General features: G+C 40.7%; 1 protein-coding gene across 2 annotated transcripts in view; it reads left to right on the top strand.

Moving 5' to 3' along the window:
* The window catches only part of UBE4A (ubiquitination factor E4A), a 90,994-nt gene that overhangs the window by 50,881 nt on the left and 24,977 nt on the right, over positions 1–15,136 (top strand). For both annotated transcript variants that reach the window (XM_053691291.1, XM_053691290.1), the window contains exons 16-17: positions 2,905–3,079; positions 3,182–3,362. In XM_053691291.1, coding sequence (XP_053547266.1) covers positions 2,905–3,079; positions 3,182–3,362 — 356 coding nt within the window. The remainder of the gene's footprint in view (positions 1–2,904; positions 3,080–3,181; positions 3,363–15,136) is intronic.

The raw sequence follows: 15,136 nt of genomic DNA, 5'->3' as shown, positions 1-15,136 counted from the left end.
GTTGAGAAGCGTTATCTGATTAGCTTATGAGTCAGCTGGACAACAACCTCCTGAAAGAATAACGGCTTATTCCAATAGGGCTGTCTCTTCTTCCTGGGCTTTCAAAATTGAAGTTTCTGTGGAGCAAATCTGCAAGGCGGCGGCTACATGGTCCTCCTTGCGCACTTTTTCCAAATTCTTCAAATTTTATACTTTTGCCTCGGCTGAGGCTTCCTTTGGGAGAAAAGTTCTTTAAGCGGTGGTGCCTTCTGTTTAGGTTTGCCTGTCTTGTACTCCTTTCCTTTTTCATTCTGTATCCTCTAGCTTGGGTATTGGTTTCCACTAGTAATTGGAATGAAGTAGTGGACTCTTCATGCCATAGGAAAGAAAACAAAATGTATGCTTACCTGATAAATTTCTTTCTTTCCGGGCATGAAGAGTCCACAACCCCACCCTTATTTAAATTTAAGACGTCAGTTTTTTTATGTAAACCTCAGGCACCTCTATACCCTTGTGTTGTCTTCTTTTTCCATTTCCCTTTGGCAGAATGGGGGTTATGGGTAAGGGAAGTGACACTTAACAGCTCTGCTGGGATGCTCTTTGCCTCCTTCTACTGGCCAGGAGTTGAATATCCCACTAGTAATTGGAATGAAGTCGTGGACTCTCCATCCCTGGAAATAAATTTATCAGGTAAGCATAAATTTTGTTTTTCACTTTACTGTCCCTTTAAATGGATTTTAAAGTGCCAGTAAACATTCAAATAATGTTACATATTCTATGTGCAGAATTATGTAAGATTAACCTAGTGATACCTGCAAAAGAAAAAATAATTTCAAAGATTTACCCCCAAACCCGTTCTTACCTTACCTTCCTCGCCAGCCTCTTTTGCTCTTCTGGTTTCTTCAACAGCGTATCAGAGGTGCGCTGTCTAATCACAGCGCAACAGGTGGTGCTGTTGAACTACATGTAGCGCGCTCCTGTGCTGGATAAAGCTGTCGGCTGCTTTACCCAGCACAGGAGCGTGCAACGTTTAGTACAATGGGATGAGCAATTGCGTTGTGATTAGACAGCGCGCCTATGACTCGCTGTTGAAGAAACCAGAAGAGCAGAAGAGACTACCAAGGAAGGTAAGGTAAGAACGGTTTAGGGGGTTAAATCTTTAAAATCCTTTTTTCTTTTGCAGGTGTTGCAAGGTTAATGTTACACAATTCTGCACATTGTGCAATATTATGTAACATTAATTTGAACATTGACTGGCACTTTAAACTCAATATTTAATTTCCCAATAAAATGTTAAAACAGCATTGCGATATACTTGATTTATTTTGCCTTCCTTTGCTGTAAAATACCTCTGGAAAGTTACCCTCAATAAAGGCTGCAGTGATTCTATCATACTTAAAGTGAAAATCAATTCTAGCATTTTTGAAACGCTAGGATTGACTATTGAAACAAATAAAGGGGACTTTCATTCATGAAGTATAAGATGAGTATAAGTATATAAGTATAAGATACTTCATGTAGGAAGCTACTTTATTTGTTTCAACCGATTGCCATTCTTAGCTGCTAACGAAGCCCACAGGAAAAACATTTTTTTGTTAAGAGGTGACGTTTTCCTTATGTAGCCAATCGAAACGTGAGTCCAGAGAAGTCTGGGCTTGTTACTGTCATTTTCTTAACAAAATCTTTATCATTATGCTGCTGAAGGTAATTAAAAAATCTTAAGCAGATGACCGTTTTGATAACTCCTGCTTGATCATTCAGAAAATAGTTACCATAACTTGGTTAGCATGCAAGCCATGGCTGGTGAAAGAAAACACCTGAAATATAGGAAGCTGGATATGGCAGAGTCTTGTCCATGTAGTTTGGAAAAGTGCAGGAGTTCATGTTTCTTCTTCTTTTTTTTTTTTTTTTTTTCCTTTTAAAAAAAAAAGTCAATCATGGACATATGTATGAGGAAAAGATATATCTTTGTCTGAATTTGAGGGATTATTTGTCATCATCCAAAACTAGTTAATGAATTCATTTCAATAATAGTATTTTTGCCAGATCGAGTTAAGTTTTCCACATTGTCACCTTTGTATGTTTAAAAAGTTTTACTAGTTGGCAATTTTGTGTCGTGTTGGTTGAGACTTCTTTCATCCAGTGTAACATTACATTTCTAGTAGCAGGTACTGTATTATCACTTTGGACATACGAGATTTACCTACTTGCTTTTTGTCTAGCTAGATCATGCAATTAAAAACTACTTTCCAATTTACTTCTTTTATTTAATTTGCTTCATTTTCTTGGTATCGTCTTGAAGAGTAAACCTAGGTGGGATCATAGGACTTCATGAGTGCACACGTGACTATAGTTGCAAACACTGCTGCGATAGACTATTGTGCAGTGACCCCAGATTTTTTTTTACAACTATATATTTATCATCAAGTAAAAAGATGTTTGCCTTTTCTGTAATTCCTACTCTTACCTGCACTTCATTTCTTCCAACTGTGCCATAATTCTTATAGCAACTGCACCTCATTTCACTTCCTATCTTTAGCCTGAGGCTACCTTTTATTGCTGTGGCCTGGGCCTCCCCCTTACACGTTCTTACTGTCCTATGCTTCCTACTGGCTTCTCTGTATCTGGTTTTTGTCTCTACTTTACATGTACTTTTACCCTTTTTCTATACATTACCAAATATTTGCCTCTGTTGCTTTCTTTTTATTTTAAGCATCTCATTGCCTATGCGCTTCAGTATAACTTTCTTCTAGTTTGTGCTTCACTCTTGTTTTCTCTGTTCTCTCATTTCTCTGTCATGTACTTTTCACTCTTTCTCTACCTGTGCCTCCTGTTGTCCTAGCTATCTGTCCTATCCCTTTAGTTCTTGTCTCATTTCTTTTTGTTCTTCCTGTAACTGTTGCCCTTTTTACACTACCTTGTTAGTACCTGAGCAAGATTAAGATCCAGCAGATAGAAAGAGACCGGGGGGAGTGGGACTCTCTGAGTTCCGAGAGTCGCCGTGAAAAAGAATCCAATCTTCTTATGTCTGGACAGCTGGCTCGATTCCACAATATCATGTCAAATGAGACGATTGGGACGCTTGCTTTTCTAACCTCAGGTAAACTGCTGAAACAGGTCAGCGTGATAGCTAGTCTAGTGCACTATCTTGATTTCACCTTGTAGGATGTGATAATACATCTGTAAGCTTTTCCTTCTGCAGATATCCGCTCACTCTTTGTACAGCCTGTGCTGGCTGAGCGCATCATCTCCATGCTCAATTATTTCCTTCAGCATCTAGTGGGGCCCAAGATGGGTGCTCTGAAAGTCAAAGATTTCAGTGAATTTGACTTCAAGCCTCAGCAGCTTGTTTCTGATATCTGCACAATCTACCTGAATCTGGGGTAAGTGGGGAGCAGAAGGGCATCCTCTGTGAGTGTGCATGTTTGGGTATCCAGTGGGTGTCACACTGGGAGCAGCCTTTCTTTTCTTTGTGACTGGGTATCCAGGAAGTGCCTGTCTGTGATAGCAGATGCATTTATTGGGGATGATTGGGAATCCCTTAAGTGCCCCGCTATATCTGTCAGATAAGCCATTGTTTGTATATCTTGTATTGGAATCCCAGCCACCTATCCAGAGGGAGCTTTACTGGATTGGTGTGTGTTAGGTGTTATTTTCAGGGGGGGAGCGTGTCAGTCAGGGCTTGGCTTGTAATATACTATATCAGCTGGAAATGAAGGGGTTATTTGATCAGTATATCCAGAGAACAGCACTTCAGACCACGCAGCAATGAGTCTAAAACTATTCTCCTTTATTGAAAGATAAAAGGCACGTCTTATAGGCGACAATTACAGCGTACAGGGTTAACATGATGACACGTTATGACCGCGTCATTTTACACAGTGTTTGTCAGGAAAAATACAAGCTCATTATTATAATTAGGTAAAGACAGTTTTGAGAAGCAATGTGTCTATAGTCATAATAAGAAGGGCATCTGTGCCCATAGCTCAGCCCAAAGCAAGGTCGTTAGGGCCTCTTACCTAGATAACGGACTTCCGGGCACATTGCCAGGAACATTTGCAAGGCCAATAAAACTTATAGGCCTAGATTTGGAGTTCTGCGGTAGCCGTGAAAACCAGCGTTAGAGGCTCCTAACGCTGGTTTTGGCCGCCCGCTGGTATTTGGAGTCAGTGATTAAAGGGTCTAACGCTCACTTTACAGCCGCGACTTTTCCATACCGCAGATCCCCCTACGCCATTTGCGTATCCTATCTTTTCAATGGGATCTTCCTAACGCCGGTATTTAGAGTCGTTTCTGAAGTGAGCGTTAGAGCTCTAACGACAAAACTCCAGCCGCCTGAAAATAGCAGGAGTTAAGAGCTTTCTGGGCTAACGCCGGTTCATAAAGCTCTTAACTACTGTACCCTAAAGTACACTAACACCCATAAACTACCTATGTACCCCTAAACCGAGCTCCCCCCACATCGCCGCCACTCGATTAAAATATTTTAACCCCTAATCTGCCGACCGCCACCTACGTTATACTTATGTACCCCTAATCTGCTGCCCCTAACCCCGCCGACCCCTGTATTACATTTATTAACCCCTAACCTGCCCCCCACAACGTCGCCGCCAGCTACTTAAAATAATTAACCCCTAATCTTCCGACCGCAAAGCGCCGCCACCTACGTTATCCCTATGTACCCCTAATCTGCTGCCCCTAACACCGCCGACCCCTATATTATATTTATTAACCCCTAATCTGCCCCCCTCAACGTCGCCGACACCTGCCTACACTTATTAACCCCTAATCTGACGAGCGGACCGCACCGCTACTATAATAAAGTTATTAACCCCTAACCCGCCTCACTAACCCTATCATAAATATTATTAACCCCTAATCTGCCCTCCCTAACATCGCCGACACCTACCTTCAATTATTAACCCCTAATCTGACGACCGGAGCTCATCGCTACTATAATAAATGTATTAACCCCTAAAGCTAAGTCTAACCCTAACACTAACACCCCCCTAACTTAAATATAATTTACATCTAACGAAATAAATTAACTCTTATTAAATAAATGATTCCTATTTAAAGCTAAATACTTACCTGTAAAATAAATCCTAATATAGCTACAATATAAATTATAATTATATTATAGCTATTTTAGGATTAATATTTATTTTACAGGCAACTTTGTAATTATTTTAACCAGGTACAATAGCTATTAAATAGTTAAGAACTATTTAATAGTTACCTAGTTAAAATAATAACAAATTTACCTGTAAAATAAATCCTAACCTAAGATATAATTAAACCTAACACTACCCTATCAATAAATTAATTAAATAAACTACCTACAATTACCTACAATTAACCTAACACTACACTATCAATAAATTAATTAAACACAATTCCTACAAATAAATACAATTAAATAAACTAGCTAAAGTACAAAAAATAAAAAAGAACTAAGTTACAAAAAATAAAAAATATTTACAAACATAAGAAAAATATTACAACAATTTTAAACTAATTACACCTACTCTAAGCCCCCTAATAAAATAACAAAGCCCCCCAAAATAAAAAATTCCCTACCCTATTCTAAATTAAAAAAGTTACAAGCTCTTTTACCTTACCAGCCCTGAACAGGGCCCTTTGCGGGGCATGCCCCAAGAATTTCAGCTCTTTTGCCTGTAAAAAAAACATACAATACACCCCCCCCAACATTACAACCCACCACCCACATACCCCTAATCTAACCCAAACCCCCCTTAAATAAACCTAACACTAACCCCCTGAAGATCTTCCTACCTTGTCTTCACCATCCAGGTTCACCGATCCGTCCTGAAGAGCTCCTCCGATGTCCTGATCCAAGCCCAAGCGGGGGGCTGAAGAGGTCCATGATCCGGTCAAAGTCTTCATCCAAGCGGGGCAGAAGAGGATCTTCCATCCGATTGAAGTCATCATCCAGGCGTCATCTTCTATGGTCTTCCATCCGGAGCGAAGCGGCAGGATCCTGAAGACCTCCAGCGCGGAACATCCATCCGGCCCGACGACTGAACGACGAATGACTGTTCCTTTAAGGGACGTCATCCAAGATGGCGTCCCTCGAATTCCGATTGGCTGATAGGATTCTATCAGCCAATCGGAATTAAGGTAGGAATTTTCTGATTGGCTGATGGAATCAGCCAATCAGAATCAAGTTCAATCCGATTGGCTGATCCAATCAGCCAATCAGATTGAGCTCGCATTCTATTGGCTGATCGGAACAGCCAATAGAATGCGAGCTCAATCTGATTGGCTGATTGGATCAGCCAATCGGATTGAACTTGATTCTGATTGGCTGATTCCATCAGCCAATCAGAAAATTTCTACCTTAATTCCGATTGGCTGATAGAATCCTATCAGCCAATCGGAATTCGAGGGACGCCATCTTGGATGACGTCCCTTAAAGGAACAGTCATTCGTCGTTCAGTCGTCGGGCAGGATGGATGTTCCGCGCTGGAGGTCTTCAGGATCCTGCCGCTTCGCTCCGGATGGAAGACCATAGAAGATGCCGCCTGAATGATGACTTCAATCGGATGGAAGATCCTCTTCTGCCCCGCTTGGATGAAGACTTTGACCGGATCATGGACCTCTTCAGCCCCCCGCTTGGGCTTGGATCAGGACATCGGAGGAGCTCTTCAGGACGGATCGGTGAACCTGGATGGTGAAGACAAGGTAGGAAGATCTTCAGGGGCTTAGTGTTAGGTTTATTTAAGGGGGGTTTGGGTTAGATTAGGGGTATGTGGGTGGTGGGTTGTAATGTTGGGGGGGGGGGTATTGTATGTTTTTTTTACAGGCAAAAGAGCTGAAATTCTTGGGGCATGCCCCGCAAAGGGCCCTGTTCAGGGCTGGTAAGGTAAAAGAGCTTGTAACTTTTTTAATTTAGAATAGGGTAGGGAATTTTTTATTTTGGGGGGCTTTGTTATTTTATTAGGGGGCTTAGAGTAGGTGTAATTAGTTTAAAATTGTTGTAATATTTTTCTTATGTTTGTAAATATTTTTTTATTTTTTGTAACTTAGTTCTTTTTTATTTTTTGTACTTTAGCTAGTTTATTTAATTGTATTTATTTGTAGGAATTGTGTTTAATTAATTTATTGATAGTGTAGTGTTAGGTTAATTGTAGGTAGTTTATTTAATTAATTTATTGATAGGGTAGTGTTAGGTTTAATTATATATTAGGTTAGGATTTATTTTACAGGTAAATTTGTAATTTTTTTAACTAGGTAACTATTAAATAGTTCTTAACTATTTAATAGCTATTGTACCTGGTTAAAATAATTACAAAGTTGCCTGTAAAATAAATATTAATCCTAAAATAGCTATAATATAATTATAATTTATATTGTAGCTATATTAGGATTTATTTTACAGGTAAGTATTTAGCTTTAAATAGGAATCATTTATTTAATAAGAGTTAATTAATTTCGTTAGATGTAAATTATATTTAAGTTAGGGGGGTGTTAGTGTTAGGGTTAGACTTAGCTTTAGGGGTTAATACATTTATTAGAATAGCGGTGAGCTCCGGTCGGCAGATTAGGGGTTAATAATTGAAGGTAGGTGTCGGCGATGTTAGGGAGGGCAGATTAGGGGTTAATACTATTTATGATAGGGTTAGTGAGGCGGATTAGGGGTTAATAACTTTATTATAGTAGCGCTCAGGTCCGCTCGGCAGATTAGGGGTTAATAAGTGTAGGCAGGTGGAGGCGACGTTGTGGGGGGCAGATTAGGGGTTAATAAATATAATATAGGGGTCGGCGATGTTAGGGCAGCAGATTAGGGGTACATAGGGATAACGTAGGTTGCGGCGGTTTACGGAGCGGCAGATTAGGGGTTAAAAAAAATATGCAGGGGTCAGCAATAGCGGGGGCGACAGATTAGAGGTTAATAAGTGTAAGGTTAGGGTTGTTTAGACTCGGGGTTCATGTTAGAGTGTTAGGTGCAGACGTAGGAAGTGTTTCCCCATAGAAAACAATGGGGCTGCGTTAGGAGCTGAACGCAGCTTTTTTGCAGGTGTTAGGTTTTTTTTCAGCTCAAACAGCCCCATTGTTTCCTATGGGAGAATCGTGCACGAGCACGTTTTTGAGGCTGGCCGCGTCCGTAAGCAACTCTGGTATCGAGAGTTGCAGTTGCGGTAAAAAAGCTCTACGCTCCTTTTTTGGAGCCTAACGCAGCATTTGTTTGAACTCTCGATACCAGAGTTAAATTTATGGTGCGGCCAGAAAAAAGCCCGCGGAGCGTTAACAACCCATCTACCGCCAAACTCCAAATCTAGGCCATACAATTCTTACTAAAATCAGCATATTTCTCACTACATAATAACTACTATAATGAATGTTAATTAGACAAGATGGATGCCAGAGACAAAATGGCCACCAAGAACAAGATGGCGCTGGTCATGCTAATAATTCCTAACAGTGAGGCAATGTGTCTATGGAGATTCTTCAGCTTGATCTGTAGCTGATCCTTACGTAATTAAGGTTAAAGGGACAGTCTAGACCCTATACTTATTCTTTATTACTTATTGCTGCATACCAGACTAGCATCTTGCAACGGGTTCCACATCTATAAGCTTGTAAGAAGTACATGAAACCTTTAAATAATCATTGTTTGTTAGCAGCCAAAATTGGCGATTAAGCTCAGCCCACATTTTTCTTCTGGTCCAGCTTTTCTTGTATGACAGTTTAGCAGTGCACATTTAATATTTTTCAGTTAGCTATTTCAAATTGTATATGCACAAATCAGCATGTGAGAATAGGAAAATGAATTTAAGAGTTGATCGTGATTGGAGAAACTAAAAGGGACTGTCTACTTTAAAATTAACCATTCCCCAGTTTTGCATAACCAACACTGTTATATTTTACCTCTGATTACCTTGTATCTAAATCTCTGAAGACTGCTCCCTTATCTCAGTTCTTTGGCAGACATCCATTTTAGTCAGCCAGTGATCACTCATAAATAACTCTACGGGAGTGATCACGTTATCTATATGGCACACGTGAACTAGCAGTGTCTAAGTTTGATAGAACTGTCAAAATTCACCAAGATAAGAGGCGGCCTTCAACGGCTTGGAAATCAGTTTATTAATCTACCTAGGTTTAGCTTTCAACAAAGATTATCAAGAGAAAACAACAAATTTTGATAATAAAAGTAAATTGGAAAGTTGTTTAGATTTGCATGCCCTATCTGAATCATGACAGTTTAATTTTGACTGTCCCTTTTAACATGCAATAGGTGGGCGAAGCTTGGCGGCCATTTTCAGCTCCTAACAAACGAATATTTAAATGTTTCATATACTTCAAACAATCTTATTGATGTGGGACCAGTTGCAGGATGCTTCTCTGGTATGTAACAATAATCAAAATTATGCATTGCATCTAGACTGTACATTTGAGTCAAGACATCTCTGTAACCATCCATATCAGAAGCTTCACAGCTGGTTGTTGTGGCAGATCCCCTTGGAACATTGCAGGAACAAAAGTTACTTTAACTGATTATCCAATCAAAACTGGAATGCACACAGGTGAAATTTAGTTTTGAAAAGAAGCACTTTTGCAGTATAAATGTATCAGCAAAATGCTTTTAGTAAAACTAGAGCTGTTTCAAGAATGTACTTAAGTATGCTCCGTGCACCAGCATTTAAACAATGCACTTTCTTAGAGAGCCTAAGGTGCTTGTATCATCTGGTAATGACTTGATTTGCAACCTTTCTGACATGTGGCTCTCTGAGCAGCTGCAGTATTTAAAAAGCTGGTGCACTCGTGGGCATCCGCAGAAATTTTTCTGGGGAGGAAGGGCAATAAAGTGAAATATGCCCAGAATGTTTTTGGGTGTAATAATAAAACTAATGCCTTTATCCAGACTCCTAACTTATAAATGAAAAGGACCAAATAGTTTTATTTATTATTTAATGCATTGACTATTTGATCTGTTGCATTATACAGTTATAAAGAAGAAAAACATTATTAAAACTTAACACAAAAGAACCAAGATACGTTAACCTTATATATACAGTCATGGCCAAAAATATTGGCACCCCTGCATTTATGTCAGATAATGCACCACTTTGCCCAGAAATGTGTTGCAATTACAAATGTTTATGCATTCTCATGTTTATTTCTTTTGTTTGTATTGGTATGACAAAAAAAGGTGGAGAAAAAAAGCCAAATCTGACACATTCCACTCGAAACTCCAAAAACGGACTGGACAAAATTATTGGCACGCTCAATTTAATATTTGGTAGCACACCCCTTGGAAAAAATAACTGAAACCAATTGCTTCCTGTAACCATCAATGAGTTTCTTACACCTCTCTACTGGAATTATGTTACCACTCTTCTTTCGCCAACTGCTCCAGGTCTCTCAGATTGGAAGGGTTCCTTTTCCCAACTGCTGTTTTGAGATCTCTCCACAGGCGCTCTATGGAATTGAGATCTGGACTCATTGCTGGCCAGTTCAGTACTCTTCAGCGCTTTGTCTTAAACAATTTCTGGGTGCTTGATCTCTCCACAGGTGCTCTATGGAATTGAGATCTGGACTCATTGCTGGCCAGTTCAGTACTCTCCAGCACTTTGTCTTAAACCATTTCTGGGTGCTTTTTGAAGTGTGCTTTGGGTCATTGTCCTGCTGTAAGACCCATGATCTCTGAGGGAGACCCAACTTTCTGACACTGGGCCCTACATTGCACTACAGAATTCTTTGGTAGTCTTCAGATTTCATAATGCCATGCACACAGTCAAAACATCCAGTGCCTGAAGCAGCAAAGCAACCCGAAATCATGAGTGAACCTCCACCATATTTGACTGTAGGGACTGTATTCTTTTCTTTAAAAGCCTCATTTCTTTTTCTGAAACCAGTAGAATGATAGACTGTACTTTTGTTTAGTCTGTCCACAGCACATTCTCCCAAAATGATTTTGGCTTCCTCAGGTAAGTTTTGGCAAACTCTAATCTGACATTTTTATGTTTCTGTGTCAGCAGTGGGATCCTCCTGGGTCTCCTACCATAGAGTCCCTTTTCATACAGATGGCGACGCATAGTGCGAGCTGACACATTTGTACCCTGTGCCTGAAGGTCAGCTTGAATTTGTCTGGAAGTTGATCAAGGTTTTTTTATCCACCATTCGAACAATCCTTCATTAGAATTGTTGATAAACTTTTCTCTTTTGTTCACGTCCAGGAAGATTAGCTACAGTGCCATGGGCTGTAAACTTCTTGACAATGTTGCACACAGTGGACACAGGAACATTAAGATCTCTGGATATGGACTTGTAACCTTGATATTGTCCATGCTTTTCCACAGTTTTTGTTCTCAAATCCTCAGACAATTCTTTGCTGCTCTTTCTATTCTCCATGCTCAGTGTGGCACACATAGACACACAACAGAAAGGTTGAATACATTTTTCACCATTTTAACTGGTTGCTTGTGTAATTTCTATATTGTCAGCACCTGTTAATTGATACAGGCGAGTTTAATTACAAATTACAGGAGCATCACAAACTTGCACCTAGATTACGAGTTTTGCGTTAGGAGGGGTGCGGTGCTAACGAGCAGTTTAAGCTCACCGCTCACCTACAGACAGCGCTGGTATTACGGGTTTTTACAAACCCGGCGTTAGACGCAGAAAAGTGAGCGGGGAGCAAAATTTTGCTCCACATCTCACCTCGATACCAGCGCTGTTTACAGTAGCGGTGAGCTGGCTAAACGTGCTCGTGCACGATTTCCCCATAGGAATCAATGGGGGAGAGCCGGCTGATAAAAAAACTAACACCTGCAAAAAAGCAGCGTTCAGCTTCTAACACAGCCCCATTGATTCCTATGGGGAAATACTTTTTATGTCTACACCTAACACCCTAACATGAACCCCGAGTCTAAACACCCCTAATCTTACACTTATTAACCCCTAATCTGCCGCCCCTGACATCGCTGACACCTGCATTATATTATTAACCCCTAATCTGCCGCTCCGGACACCGCCGCCACCTACATTATATGTATTAACCCCTAATCTGCTGCCTCCAACATCGCCGAACCCTACATTTTATTTATTAATGCCTACTCTGCCGCCCCCATGTCGCCGCCACCTACCTACACTTATTAACCCCTAATCTGCCACCCCCAACGTCGCTGCCACTATATTAACGTTCTTAACCCCTAAACCTAAGTCTAACCTTCCTATTTAAAACTAAATAAATACTTACCTGTAAAATAAACCCTAAGATAGCTACGATATAACTAAAAGTTACATTGTAGCTATCTTAGGATTTATTTTTATTTTACAGGCAACTTTGTATTTATTTTAACTAGGTAGAATAGTTATTAAATAGTTATTAACTATTTAATAGCTACCTAGTTAAAATAAAGACAAATTTACCTGTAAAATAAAACCTAACCTAAGTTACAATAACACCTAACACTACACTACAATTAAATGAATTCCCTAAATTAACTATAATTAAATCAAATTATCTAAAGTACGAAACCCCCCCCCCACTAAATTACAGAAAATAATAAAATAATTACAAGTTTTTTAAACTAATTACACCTAATCTAATCCCCCTAATAAAATAAAAAAATGAAAAAGATGTATGTTTATCAGGGTCTTCAATGGCAACCTGCAGTTTGTATTGCCACTGTAGCAAGTGCTGCATCTTATTGATGCGATGCCTTGTCTGAATCAATTCTAGTTGAGACTCCGTTAGAAGAGATCCAAGATAGGATTAAGACTCTCAAATTAGCCAATTCCTTTATTTCTGATGCTAACATGCAAGTTATTAGACTGGGAGCCAAGATGTCTGGCTTCACCGTCCTAGCCCGCAGGGCTTTGTGGCTAATATCTTGGTCAGCTGATGTTACTTCCAAGACCAAAAACTTCTGGTGCTTCCTTACAAGGGTAAAACCTTGTTTGGACCCGGTCTGGCAGAAATAATTTCTGATATTATGGGTGGAAAAGGGTATTTTCTACCACAAGACAAGAAGAACAGACCTAAAGGACGTCAAAGTAATTTTCATTCCTTTAGTAACTTCAAAGGTCAAAAGTCTTCCTCTCCCTCTTCCAAGCAGGAGCAGTCCAAGTCTTCTTGAAAACCCAATCAGTCTTGGAACAAAGGGAAGCAATCTAAGAAACCCTCAGCAGAGTCTAAGTCAGCATGAAGGGTTTGCCCCCGGTCCAGGATCGGATCAAGTGGGGGGCAGAATTTCCCTGTTTTGTCAAGCATGGATATGAGATGTCCTAGATCCTTGGGCTGTGGATAAAGTATCTCAGGGTTACAAAATAGAATTCAAATCTTGCCCTCCCAGGGGCAGATTCTACCTCTCAAGATTATCTACAGACCAGGTAAAAAGAGAAGCATTCTTAAACTGTATTCAGGACCTTTTCTCCCTGGGAGTGATTGTTCCAATTCCACTAAGGGAACAGGGTCTAGGTTTTTACTCAAATCTGTTTGTGATTCCCAAAAAAGAGGGAACTTTTTGACCCATTTTAGATCTGAAGTGTTTCAACAAGTTTCTCAGGGTACCGTCCTTCAAAATGGAAACCATTCTTCAATTCTTCCTTTGGTCCAAGAGGGTCAGTTCATGTTGACCATAGACCTGAAGGATGCGTATCTTCATGTTCCCATCCACAGGGATCATCACAAGTTCCTGAAATTCGCCTTTCTAGACAAACACTTTCAGTTTGTGGCTCTTCCGTTTGGCCTTGCCACTGTTCCCAGAATTTTCTAAAAGGTTATAGGGGCTCTCTTGGCAGTGATCAGGTCTATGGGAATTGCAGTGGCGCCCTATCTGGACAACATATTGGTTCAGGCACCATCTTTTCAACAAGCAAACTCTCATACAGAGATCTTGTTGTCATTTCTAAGTTCCCACAAATGGAAAGTGAATCTGGAAAAGAGTTCCCTTGTCCCAGCTACAAGGGTGGTTTTCTTAGGAGCCATAATAGATTCCCTATCTATGACATTTTTTCTGACAGAGGTCAGAAAATCCAAGATTCTTTCCTCTTGCCTCTCTCTTCAGTTTACTGTTCGGCTGTGAGTAGCTCAATGTATGGAGGTAATTGATCTGATGGTCGCTTCCATGGACATCATTCCCTTTGCTTGATTCCATTTGAGAGCTCTGCAGTTATGCATGCTCAGACAATGAAATGGAGACCATTTGGATCTGTCTCAGAGGATTGATCTAGACCAGTCGACAAGAGACTCTCTCCCGTGGTGGCTTGCTCAGGAGCATTTGTCTCAGGGCACATGCTCCTGGAGACCTTCCTGGGTGATAGTGACCACAGGCGCCAGCCTGCTAGGCTGGGGAGCAGTCTGGGACTCGTTAAAGGCTCAGGGACTATCGACTCAGGAGGAGTCTGCTCTTCCAATAAACATCTTGTTGAGAGCAATTTACAATTCTCTGATGGCTTGGCCTCAATTGTCCTTAGCCCGGTTTATCAGGTTCCAGTCGGACAACATCACCTCAGTGGCTTACATCAACCACCAGGGAGGAACTCAGAGTTCCTTAGCCATGGATGAGGTGGCTTGGATTATTCAGTGGGTGGAAACTCACAATTGTTGTCTATCTGCCATCCACATTCCAGGAGTGGACAACTGGGAAGCGGATTTCCTGAGCAAACAGACATTTCATCCTGGGAAATGGGCTCTCCATCCGGAGGTGTTCTCCAAGTTAACCCTCAAGTCGGGGTGCCGGAGTTGGATCTAATGGTGTCTCGGCAGAACACCAAGCTTCCAAGGTACGGTTCAAGGTCAAGAGATTCACAGGCCGCTCTGATAGATGCTCTGGCGGTTCCTTGTTTTTCTTTTCTAGCATACCTGTTTCCTCCGTTTGCGCTCCTTCCACGAGTCATTGCTCATATCAAACAGGAGAGAGCATCAGTAATTCTAATAGCTCCTGCATGTCTTCGCAGGATCTGGTATGCAGACCTAGTAAAGATGTCATCTCTGCCACCTTGGGGATTGCCTCTGAGGAAGACCTTCTAACTTAGGATCCATTCCTCCATCCAAATCTCGTTTCTCTGCAGCTGACTGCTTGGAGATAGAACGCTTGGTTCTGGCTAAGCGTCGGTCATTGAGACCATGCTACAGGCTCGCAAACCTGTTACTCATAAAATTTACCATAAGGTATGGCATAAA

This window comes from Bombina bombina, chromosome 8 (assembly GCF_027579735.1).
Source record: "Bombina bombina isolate aBomBom1 chromosome 8, aBomBom1.pri, whole genome shotgun sequence".
Taxonomy (NCBI): Eukaryota; Metazoa; Chordata; class Amphibia; order Anura; family Bombinatoridae; genus Bombina; species Bombina bombina.
Note: the sequence above shows the minus strand (reverse complement) of the source record. Positions and strands in the feature narration are given on the sequence as shown.